This window comes from Tachyglossus aculeatus, chromosome 1 (assembly GCF_015852505.1).
Source record: "Tachyglossus aculeatus isolate mTacAcu1 chromosome 1, mTacAcu1.pri, whole genome shotgun sequence".
NCBI classification, from domain to species: domain Eukaryota; kingdom Metazoa; phylum Chordata; class Mammalia; order Monotremata; family Tachyglossidae; genus Tachyglossus; species Tachyglossus aculeatus.
The window spans coordinates 102,906,463-102,919,279 of record NC_052066.1 but is presented as its reverse complement, the minus strand read 5'-3'; the positions used below and the strand labels follow the sequence as shown (position 1 = coordinate 102,919,279).

The window sequence follows — 12,817 nt, the reverse complement described above, 5'->3', positions numbered from 1 at the left end:
CCTCTTAACCTTTCTTATCTGGGTGTTACCTTCCCTACTAGGACTGGTGGCTGTTTATAAGATGCCTACTGGGTGTTTTTTCACTTTCCCCATTAACTGATCTATTAGAACGCCTACTGACCCTCAAAAAAAAAAAGTTATGCCAGTTTTTTTTCCTCTTTCTGTCACCAGGAATGGCTCTGTAAACAGTCAAAATGTTCCAAGAGTACCCTGCTTGTTCTCCAGTTTCCTAGCATGCAGTGTCATCTGCCAGTTTGGAAACAGCAGCCCAAATCACCACGATGGCTGCTACCGCTGCCCCGGTTTTCACAGTGACCCAGGAAAGAGAAATGGTTTCAATAGATAGAGCAGGTCTCAGGCAGAAGTTGCCCCCAAATTGAATTTTTGACAATCTGGCACACTGAGACCCTTCCAGGTTTTGAAAGGAAATGTTGAGGGGAGAAAAAAAATCCTTATCAAACATGCCATTGCATTATGGCCTGGTACATTTTGCAGTTCAATCAGTAATGCAAGTGATGTGAAGAGTAGGTGATTCAGGCTGTTTCCACAACCAATTCACACAAGATTTTATAATCATGGATTCTCAATCATGCAGATCAATCAATAGTATTTACTGAGTCCTTACTGTGTGAGGAAAACTGTACTAAGTACTTTGGGAGAGTACAGTACAATAGAGTTGGTAGACATGATCCCTGCCCATAAGGAGTTTACAGTCTAGAGGAAGAGACAGTCATTCAAAAAAATTACAGATGGAAATGGTCTACACCACCAGAATTCATGTCGTCTGTATATTCCTGGTCTCAGGAGAATGGCATGAACAAGACAATCATTCACAGCTGGATTTACATGGGATCTCTGCTCCCCAGGTATTCACAATATTACAGGAAAGGTAAGGAAGCCCAGGCAGTAAGATGAAGGCACAAGATCATAAGAAACAAAATACTCCAACAGCTTTATAGCTCCCTATAAGAGCCAAGGTCAGTCAGTCAATCATATTTACTTAAACACTTACTATGTGTAAAGCACTATACTAAACACTTGGGAGAGCACAATATAACAGACACATTCCCTACTCAACAGCAGTATTTCTAGAGTTGACCTGTTTGAATCCAGGCCCCTAGTCTTGCCAGCAATCGAAAACCATGTTTATAAAAGAGCAAAAATGACCTGGTGCTTTACATTCACTTTTGACCTGTCTGCTCTTCCCTCACAATTCCTCCTCCGCTTTGTGCAATCATTTCTGCCCCTTAACCTTGAAAGGTTTGGTAATGCAAGCTACAACTGAAACCCAACCCAATGTTAACTCCTCTTTCTATTCCTTCCCTCCAGGCCCCCTTCTCTTTGCAAAAGTTGGTGATGAAGTGAAAATTGTCTTCAAAAACATGGCCACCCACCCATATTCCATTCACGCTTATGGAGTGAAGACTGACAATGACACTGTAGTTCCCACAGAACCAGGTAAATAGTTTAGATGGAATGGAATATAATGGGCAGATTAACGGGCAGAGAAACTGCTCCAGTAGTTGGGTGGCAAAAGAAAAGTTATCTCAAAAGGAGCCAATTCAGAACAGCGATTAAGAGCTGTCAGTAGAAGGTAAGTTTCATTTTGAGTAATATCTAGGCTCTTGAATAGCTGGGTGGAATGAGTGTATGGGTCTTAGAAGAGAGATGATGGGAGATATTCAGTTTCAGGTGGCACGTAGAGGAAATTTAGTGGAAAGAGGAGGTGCATTGTTGGCATCGGTGCAATAACCCAGTGGGATTTGGCATTCGTCAGTACCTAAGTCACTAACATTCCCATGTTGGCATCGTCAGGAGAAGTTCAGCCTGGCAGTAGGGAGATTTACCTTGGCCAAAAACGACATTCTCCTCTTCTTATCCACCCAGCTCCTCCCAGCCTCTTAGGTCCAAAAGGAGGGCCTCATTTGAGATAATTTGCCAGTTTGGCACTGGATCTGATTGGTCAGGGAAGGTTCCTCTGAGGAGGCTGACCTCGAGCAGGCACCTAAAAGATTAGTGGATTGTGGGTCTGGTTGATGGGATGGGAGCCAAGGTCTAAGGCAGAAGAGGACGGATGTGTATACGGGAGAGGGTAACGAAGAAATTGACAGCGAAGAACTTGTTTGAGGAAAGGATGGGCAAATATAAAGCTCTTGAAGCCATTGTGCCTCCCTGCCAATATCTCTATTTTGGTCGCAGAGACCAAAGAGTTCCTGTTAGTTTTCTCAGTGATGAATTACATTCACTCCATTTTGCTCTAACTCAGCTCTCTTTTCAGCTCAAGAACTGTACTGTTCCACCCTCACTGAGTTCCTCCTGAAGCCCTTCACCTCCCCATCTCCCACCCTCCTTCCCTCCCTAAACCCTGATAACTTTGCCAAGTATTTTGTTGGTGTATAAAGAAATAGTCCTTTGATTTGAAGATACCGCCAGTGGTGAATCTCCCTTGGCGGGGCTGGGGGGTGAGAAAGAGAGAGAGAGAGTGTGTAGCAGAAAAGGGACACAAAAAGTTGTCCCTTGTGTTGTTTTACTTAATGTTTGTAGTATCTGGCACTCTTTTCTCTTTTGTCTCCTTGTCTCTCTTTCCATAGAAAGCATTAGCTCAAAGAGAGGTATTCCTTTCTGGATGGCAGTGTGCCATGCTACTCTGTCCTCAGCAACTGACTCCCAGTTTTCAGCTGGCATGTCTAAGGCTTTGTTTTACCATGTTCTTAAAATGTTTCCGCTGTCCTCTGTTTTCAGATTTCCGATTTCAGCTATCCATTCAGTAGGTGTTTGGTTACCTGCTCCGTCACTTGTCTACTGTGCGACGTTGGGCAAGAAACTTCACTTTGCTGGGCCTCAGTTACCTCATCTGGAAAATGGGGATTAAGAGTGTGAGCCCCATGTGAAACAGTGACTTTCTCCAAACCAATTTGCTTGTATCCACCCCAGTGCCTTAGTACAGTGCCTGGCATGTAGTAAATGCTTAACAAATTCCATTATTATTATTATTATTATTATTATTATTATCATTATTCTGTTATTGCCCATTCTTCTCTCATGTCCAACCTAACATAGCTGTGTTAATGTGAGAGTAGGTTCACTAATAGCAAATAGACTACATATTTTCTTGTGTCCTTCTGGTTACCTTATCAGAATCTCAGACTCAATATGACTTAAATAGAACTGCTCTACTTTCCCCTAAACATTCTCCTCTTCCTCTGCACTTCCCCAAGTCTGTCAATAATACCTCCATCATCCCTGTCCCACAAGCCCACAAATTTGGCTTTATCCTGGATTCCTCTCTGTTTTCCCAACTGTACATTAAATCTACTGCCACCCCCTGCCAGTTCTTATTCTATAATGTAGTCCCAATCCACCCCTTCCATTCCACTTGAATGGCTACCATTCTGGTCCAAGATCTAGTCATATTTCATCTAGACTCTTGCACCATCCTCCTCACTGGCCTCCCTGCCTCCAGACTCTCTCCACCTCCAGTCTCTCCTTGGCACTGTTCACAGATCATCTTTTCATAGCTTCACTCAGAACACAGCTCCCTACACCTGGCTTCTCATGTCCCAACCATCAGGGAAAATTTCAGTTCCTCACACTCAGCTTCAGGGCTTTCAATCAACTCGCCACATGCTACTTATATGCTCTCTATTTTTAGGGTATTTGTTAATCTCTTATTATGTACCCAATACTGTTCTAAGCACTGAGACATGTTAATTAGGTTGGATACAGTCCCTATCCCACATGGGATTCATAGTCTAAATTGAAGGTAGAAAAGGTATTGAACCCCTGTTTTATAATTGAGGAAATTGAGGTACAGAGAATAATAGTAATAAAAATAGTACCTGGTATGAGCTCACTATGTGTCAAGAACTATTCTAAGCACTGGGGTAGATACAAGCTAATCAGATTGGACCTTACTATGTGTCAAGAACTGTTCAAAGCACTGGGGTAGATACAAGCTAATCAGATTGGACACAGTCCCTGTCCCTCATGGGGCTGACAGTCTTAATCCCCATTTTACAGATAAGGTAACTGAGGCACAGGGAAGTGAAGTGACTCATCTAAGGTCACACAGCAAGCAACATTCGGCAGAGTTGGGATTAGAACCCAGGTCTTCTGACTCCCGAGCCCATCCTTCTAGACTGTGAGCCCGCTGTTGGGTAGGGACCGTCTCTATATGCTGCCAACTTGTACTTCCCAAGCGCTTAGTACAGTGCTCTGCAAACAGTAAGCGCTTAATAAATATGATTGAATGAATGAATGCTCTTTCCACCAGGCCATCCTGCTAACCAACTCCCTTCACCTCTCCTGCTTGCTTTTGTCACTCTTCTCAAGCTACCCTTCTAACTGTTCCTTGTTCTCCATCCCCTCTCCCACTCTATCCCCCGGGCCTGGAATCCCTCCCTCTCCAGATCTGACAGACTGCAAGTCTCCCAACCATTAATGCCTTCCTTGAATCCTACCTTCTCCAATAAGCCTTCCCTGACTGGTTCCCAGCAACCTCCAGCACCCTTATACTTCTTAAAACCCAGCCTGCCCCACTAATACCAACCTACTCACTGAACCTCGATCACCTCTATCTCATCTCTGACCCTTCATATCCAACAGATGATCACTCTTCCCACCTTCAAAACCTTAGTAAAGTCACATCTCCTCCAAGAAGCCTGCCTTAATTATGCTCTAATTTCCCCTACTCCCTCTCCCCTCTGCATCGCCCTTGGACCTGGATTTGTCCCCTTTATTCACCCTAGCCTCACAGCACTTATGGACACATCCATAATTTATTTTAACATCTATCTCCCCCTGTAGAACATAAGTTCTTTTAGTTTGTTTCTATGGTACTTGTTAAGTGCTTACTGTGTGCCAGACCCTGTGCTAAGGGCTGAGGTAATTACAAGGGCTGAGCATGGCTCAGTGGAAAGAGAATGGGCTTGGGAGTCTGAGGTCAGGGGTTCAAATCCCGGCTCCACCAATTGTCAGCTGTGTCACTTTGGGAAAGTCACTTCACATCTCTGGGTCTCAGTTACCTCATCTATAAAATGGGGATTAAGATTGTGAGCCCCACATGGGACAACCTGATCACCTTGTATCCTCCCCAGCGCTTAGAACAGTGCTTTGCACATAGTAAGCACTTAACAAATACCAAAATTATTATTATTACAAGCTGATTAGGTTGAACACAGTCCCCATCCCTGTCCCTTAAGGGGTTCAAAGTCTTAATCCCCCTATCACAGAGGAGGGAATTGAAGCAAAGAGAAGGGAAGAGACTAGTCCCAGGTCACACAGCAGACAAGTGGCAGAGCTGGGATTAGAACCCAGGTCCTTCCAACTCCCAGACCCCTGCTCTATCCACTAGGCCAAGCTGTTTCCCACAAGTTCCCTGTGAGTAGGGAACATGTCTACCTACTCTGTTATATTGTACTCTTCTAAATGCTTCATACATTGCTTTGCATACAGTAAGGGTTCCATAAATACCATTGATCAATTGATTGTACATATGTTCTTCAATTCCACATTTAATTGCTTACGATGAGTCTATTTCTAAATATTTTTACATCTGTCCCAGCCATTAGAGTGTATCCTCTTGCTGGGCAGGGGATGCGACATTTTTCTGTTTGGTATTTCCTATGCACTTAGTACAGCATAGTGCACTTAGTAGGCTGTCAATAAATGGTATTATCATCATCATCATTCATTCATTTAGTTGTATTTATTGAGCACTTAACTGTGTGCAGAACACTGTACTAAGTGCTTGGGAGAGTACAATACAACAATAAACAGACACATTCCCTGCCCGCAATGAGCCTAAAGTCTAGAAGTCTTCTCATCATCATCATAATCAATGGCATTTATTGGGCATTTACTGTGCGCAGAGCACTGAACGAAACTTTGGGGAGGGTACAGTATAATGGAGTTGGTAGATAGAGGCCTTCCCAGACTAAGCCCTACTTTTCCTCATCTCCCTCTCCCTTCCCCTGACTTGCTCCCTTTGCTCTTCTCCCTGTCCCAGCCCCACAGCACTTATGTGCATATCTGTCATTTTAATTATTTGCATTGATATCTGTCTCCCCAACTCCAGAATGTAGGCCCATTTTGGGCTAGGGAATGTGACTGTTTGCTGAATTATACATTCCCCAGCACCTAGTACAGTGCTCTGCACATATTAAGCGCTCAATAAATATGACTGAATGAACATGTTCCTTGCCCACATCTTCCATAAGTAAACCAAGCCCTTGAGAGTATCACTCTGGCCAATTCCATTCCAGCACTGAAGGGAATGCAGTGTTGGAGAAATGGTGGGAATTATGCCATTAATTTTTTTTTATTTTTATTAATTTAATAGTATTTGCACTGTAGTAAACAGTGGGATTGATACAAGATAATCAGGTTGGACATCTGTCCAATCATGTCCCATATGTGGATCACAGTCTTAATCCCCATTTTACAGAAGAGGCAACTGAGAAATTAAATGTCTTGTCTAAGGTCATACAGAAGATAGGTGGTAGAGCCAGGATTACTCAGATCCCTTGACTATCAGGTTCATTACGCTGTTTCCCCAGATCCTCTAAGCCTTTCTAAACTCTGTGTTTGTTTAATTCAGGTGAAATCCAGACCTATATCTGGAAGATCCCAGAGAGATCCGGTCCTGGGCCAGGAGATACTGACTGTATTCCTTGGGTTTATTCTTCAACAGTGAATCCGGTTAAGGTAAATCCTTCCTTCTCCCATTTTCCTGACACTTCCGGAAATAGATAAACAATTAGAGGAAGGCGCGATCGGTCTGTGACTGAGTCCAGCTGCATGTGAGCTTCCTCCTGAAAACACGGGCACAGCATTGAACCTCAAAATTTGGGCATTCAAAGGGGTAGTCACAGGGTTGCTCAGCACAGTTCCATGGGCTCTCTAAGGGAAGTGTGTTCTAGCTGAGCAAAAGCTTGGCCCTCAAACAAAACCCTCTGAACCTCTTAAAAGCCCAGGAGATGATGCAGTACTTGAAAATTGTTGGGCAACAAGATCATTTTTCCAACTGCCTAGCTACTCCCAAATTCCCCTCCACCCTCTCCCTCCACTCCAAATCCTCCTCTTTTGACTCCTTCCTCTACTCCCAAGAGCCAACCTCCTCTGGGCCAGAGAGTCTGCCCAGATGGGGTTTACTCTGCCCGGTGAATCAATCAATCAATCATATTTATTGAGCGCTTACTGTGCAAAGAGCACTGTACTAAGTGCTTGGGAAGTACAAGTAAGGGGGCAAGGCAGGAATATGGTGCTTTTGAAGGGGTGATTTTATTGCAACCGGAGTATAAGTGGAGTGGAGGCTCAGCAGCCAGCGCCCAGGGCCTATAGGTATCTGACTCTCCATCAACAATCTCCTGTCACAGGCCTCTACCTAGATTTTAGGTTACCCAGGGTAAGAAAGAAGCAAGAAGCAGCGTGGCCTAGTGGATAGAGCATGGACCTGGGAATCGAAAGCACCTGGGTTCTAATTCAGGCTCCTCCACTTGTCTACTGTGTGACCTTGGACAAGTCACTTTACTTCTCTGGGCCCCAATTTCCCCATCTGTAAAATGGGAATCAGTCAGTCCATCAGTCGTATTTATTAAGCACTTACTCTGTGCAGAGCATTGTACTAAGTGCTTGGGCGAGTACACTATAACCATAAACAGACACATTCCCTGCCCACAGTGAGATCACAGTCTAGCGGGGAAACTAGACATTAAAGTTATTTGTTAAGCACTTGCCATGTGTCAAGCCCTGTTTTAAGTGCTAGGGGATATACAAGTTAATCAGATCAGATAGTCCCTGTCCCACTCGGGAGCTCACAGTCAGGTATGAGGGTGAACTAGTATTGAATCCCTATTTTGCAGTTGAAGAAACTGAGGCACAGATTAGTTAAATGACTTGCCCAAAGTCTCACAGCAAGTGGAGGAACTGAGATTAGAACCCAGCTTCTATGATTTCCCGGGCCATGATTTTATCCACTACACCAGGCTGCTTCCCATTCTCATTCACCCCTCACATCCAAGCGGTCACCAAAACCTGCCGGTCTCAGCTCCGCAACATTGCCAAGATCCGCCCTTTCCTCTCCATCTAAACCGCTACCCTGCTCATTCAAGCTCTCATCCTATCCCGTCTGGACTACTGCACTAGCCTTCTCTCTGGTCTCCCATCCTCGTGTCTCTCTCCACTTCAATCCATACTTCATGCTGCTGCCCAGATTATATTTGTCCAGAAACGCTCTGGACATATTACTCCCCTCCTCAAAAACCTCCAGTGGCTACCAATCAATCTGCGCATCAGGCAGAAACTCCTCACCCTGGGCTTCAAGGCTGTCCATCACCTCGCCCCCTCCTACCTCACCTCCCTTCTCTCCTTCTCCAGCCCAGCCCGCACCCTCCGCTCCTCCACCACTAATCTCCTCACCGTGCCTCGTTCTCGCCTGTCCCGCCATCGACCCCCGGCCCACGTCATCCCCCGGGCCTGGAATGCCCTCCCTCTGCCCATCCGCCAAGCTCGCTCTCTTCCTCCCTTCAAGGCCCTGCTGAGAGCTCACCTCCTCCAGGAGGCCTTCCCAGACTGAGCCCCTTCTTTCCTCTCCCCCTCGTCCCCCTCTCCATCCCCCCATCTTACCTCCTTCCCTTCCCCACAGCACCTGTATATATGTATATATGGTTGTACATATTTATTACTCTTTTTATTTATTTATTTATTTATTTTACTTGTACATTTCTATCCTACTTATTTTATTTTGTTGGTATGTTTGGTTCTGTTCTCTGTCTCCCCCTTTTAGACTGTGAGCCCACTGTTGGGTAGGGACTGTCTCTATGTGATGCCAATTTGTACTTCCCAAGCGCTTAGTACAGTGCTCTGCACATTGTAAGCACTCAATAAATACGATTGATTGATTGATTGATTGATTCCCATTTGACTTGCCTTATAGCTGTGCAAAGCAGGCCAAAGGGCGTTTGTTTCCAGTGAAATGTTTCCCGGTTAGAGCTGATTCTGCAGAAGGGGCACTGGACACTACCCTCAGATGAAACCAGGCATTGAATGAATTAATTAATTAATTGGATTTCCCCTTTGACATTTATGTGGGCAGCTGCAACCCTCTTCAATGAGCTCATCCAGTGGGAGAACATTTCCTGAGTAGAGCTTGCAACTATTATCTTCTCTCTGTGTATTGCTATTTGGGCCTATCTCTTGGCCAGACCTCTGCTGGGTCACTTTTTTGGGAAGATTTTGTACCCCAGACTGCTACAGACCAAACCCACCATTAACTCTGAATTTATGTTTGCAGGATCTCGCCAGCGGATTAATAGGCTCTCTGATTGTCTGCCGCAACTACACGTCTGAATTTAGGAACAAAGTTCATTTGGTCCTTCTCTTTTTGATTTTTGATGAGAATGCGTCCTGGTACTTTGATGAAAATATCAAGACCTATTCAAATCACCCAGAGAAAGTAAATAAAGAAGATCCAACTTTTATCCTAAGCAATAAAATGCACGGTAAATGTCAGCCAGAATCTGATTTTACAAAGCAGACCCTTCTGTGGCTCTTTTGCTTTTCAAAGTTAACCTGGGGGGGGAACCAGTAAATATTAATGATGAATTGCAGCTGTCCTGTTTCACTAACATTTCTCATTTTAAGGTGGTTTTGAGAATTTGTTAGGAGATGTGATTTAGAAGTATTTACTAAAAATTATAGGATTTGTTAAGCACTTACGGTGGATCAAGCACTGTGCTAAGCTTTGGGGTAAGTACTAGATAATCGGGTTGGACGCAGACCCAGTTCCAAGTGAGACTCGCAGTCTAAGTAGGAGGGAGAATAGGTATTGAATCCCCATTTTACAGATGAGGGACCCAGAGGCACAGAAAAGTAAAGTATTTGCCCAAGGTTACACAGCAGACAAGTGGCAGAACCAGGATTAGAGTGCAGGTGCTCTGACTCCCCAGGCCCATGCTCTTTCCACTAGGCCATGGTGCTTAGCGTTTTAAATGCAAACCTTGTTAAAATCCAAATCTAGCTCTGAGCCCAGTACTCCCCAGAGTCAGGTAAAGGATAAGGAAATCTATTTCAGGCTGCTCAGGCAAAATTTTCCAACAGCTCAGATGGAGTCAATCATCAATTAATCAATCAGTGGTATTTACTGAGTACTTACTGTGTTTGGAGCACTGTATTATATGTTTGGGTGAGTACAAGGTAAAGAGTTGGTAGACACATTCCTTGCCCACGAGCTTACAGTCTACAGGATCTTTCTTCAGATTGATAAAGATATCAATCTTTAATTTCATGGAATGATCAAAGTTACAAATCAGAGCTTGGGAACCTACTTGTACATGCCCAGTGGAATACAAAATGGCAACTTAATTTCATGGCACCAATTTAACCAAACTGATACCTAAAAACATAACATTAAGAACAGGTAGTTTCATCAACATTGAATGAAGCAGTGCACATAACCTGGGATTCTTTTGAAGAGAACTCTGCTCTGTCTACCCTCATGGAATCCTTGCAAATATATATATATATGATGTATATGTATGTGTGTATATTAGAGAAGCAGCGTGGCTCAGTGGAAAAGAGCCCAGGCTTTGGAGTCAGAGGTCATGGGTTCAAATCCCTGCTCCACCACGTCTGCTGTGTGACCTTGGGCAAGTCACTTCACTTCTCTGTGCCTCAGTTACCTCATCTGTAAAATGGGGATTGACTGTGAGCCCCCCGTGGGACAACCTGATCACCTTGTAACCTCCCCAGCGCTTAGAATGGGGCTTTGCACATAGTAAGCACTTAATAAATGCCATCATTATTTTATATACATATGTATCATATAAGCATATAAAATGGGAATGTACTGGTATATATTGATATGTGTATATATCATATAAGTATATAAAATATGTATATACGTGTGTATATATCATTTATTTTTTATATTTTTCGTGTATTTTAGATATAATATAATAATGAAATATAATTTATGTATGATATATTGCCTATATCGTGTGGTGTATATTTATATGTGATATTTACATATATATATATATATAAATAAGGTCGGAAAAACTGCCACAGGAAATTATTTAAAGCACTACAGTAACGTTGCACTAGGTCTCCCTCTACTGGTACGATATGGTCAATGCAAGCCCCTCTCCCCACAAAGTGCCCAACTAGTTCCTGGGGCAAACTTGAGTAATAATAATAATAATAATAATAATAATAATAGTATTTGTTAAGCGCTTACTACGTGCAAAGCACTGTTCTAAGCGCTGGGTAGTTCACTAAGATCAAGAAAGGATACTGGTCAATCAGTCAATCAATCAATCAGTGGCATTTATTGAACGCTTACTATGTGCAAAGTACTGTACTAAGCATTGGGGAGAGTGATTTATAGAGAGAGTTAGTAGACAATATTCCTTCCCTTCATTACCTTTTTATCTCATTCATTCTTTCATTCATTCATTCATTCAATCGTATTTATTGAACGCTTACTATGTGCAAAGTACTGTACTAAGCATTGGGAAGAGTGATTTATAGAGAGAGTTAGTAGACAATATTCCTTCCCTTCATTACCTTCTTTTTATCTCGTTCATTCATTCATTCACTCATTCAATCGTATTTATTGAACGCTTACTATGTGCAAAGTACTGTACTAAGCATTGGGGAGAGTGATTTATAGAGCGAGTTAGTAGACAATATTCCTTCCCTTCATTACCTTCTTATCTCATTCATTCATTCAATCGTATTTATTGAACGCTTACTATGTGCAAAGTACTGTACTAAGCATTGGGGAGAGTGATTTATAGAGAGAGTTAGTAAACAGTATTCCTTCCCTTCATTACCTTCTTTTTATCTCATTCATTCATTCATTCAATCGTATTTATTGAACACTTACTATGTGCAAAGTACTGTACTAAGCATTGAGGAGAGTGATTTATAGAGCGAGTTAGTAGATAATATTCCTTCCCTTCATTACCTTCTTTTTATCTCATTCATTCATTCAATCGTATTTATTGAACGGTTACTATGTGCGAAGTACTGTACTAAGCATTGGGGAGAGTGATTTATAGAGTGAGTTAATAGACAATATTCCTTCCCTTCATTACCTTCTTTTTATCTCATTCATTCATTCATTCAATCGTATTTATTGAATGCTTACTATGTACAAAGTACTGTACTAAACATTGGGGAGAGTGATTTATAGAGAGAGTTAGTAAACAATATTCCTTCCCTTCATTACCTTCTTTTTATCTCGTTCATTCATTCATTCAATCATATTTATTGAGCACTTACTGTGTGCAGAGCACTGTACTATGCGCTTGGGAAGTACAAGTTGGCAACATATAGAGATGGTCCCTATCCAACAATGGGCTCACAGTCTAGAAGGGGGAGACAGACAACAAAACAAAACATGTGGACAGGTGTCAAGTCATCACAATAAATAGAAATAAAGCTAGATGCACATCGTTAAAACCTAACTGACTGTTCCTTTTCTAGCCATCAATGGAAGGATGTTTGGAAACAACCAAGGCCTGGTTTTCCATGTTGGAGATGAAGTGAACTGGTACCTGATAGGTTTGGGCAGCGAACTGGACCTGCACACGGCGCATTTCCATGGCCACAGCTTCCAGTACGAGGTAAACCAGCCACTGACCAAATTAATTCTCCTTGGACTGGGAGGATTCAGTGGGGGAAGTTATAGTTAATATGGGTGCTCATCTAAGAACATAAGATTTACTGAGTCAAAATCAATCAATCAATGAATCGTATTTATTGAGCGCTTACTGTGTGCAGAACACTGTACTAAGCACTTGGAAAATACAAG

General features: G+C 42.8%; 1 protein-coding gene across 1 annotated transcript in view; it reads left to right on the top strand.

Moving 5' to 3' along the window:
• Positions 1-12,817, top strand: part of LOC119925634 (ceruloplasmin-like) — a 66,792-nt gene that overhangs the window by 36,277 nt on the left and 17,698 nt on the right. Inside the window, exons 14-17 of the mRNA XM_038743982.1 lie at positions 1,330-1,458; positions 6,599-6,705; positions 9,293-9,500; positions 12,490-12,629. Of these exons, the coding sequence (XP_038599910.1) occupies positions 1,330-1,458; positions 6,599-6,705; positions 9,293-9,500; positions 12,490-12,629 (584 nt within the window). The remainder of the gene's footprint in view (positions 1-1,329; positions 1,459-6,598; positions 6,706-9,292; positions 9,501-12,489; positions 12,630-12,817) is intronic.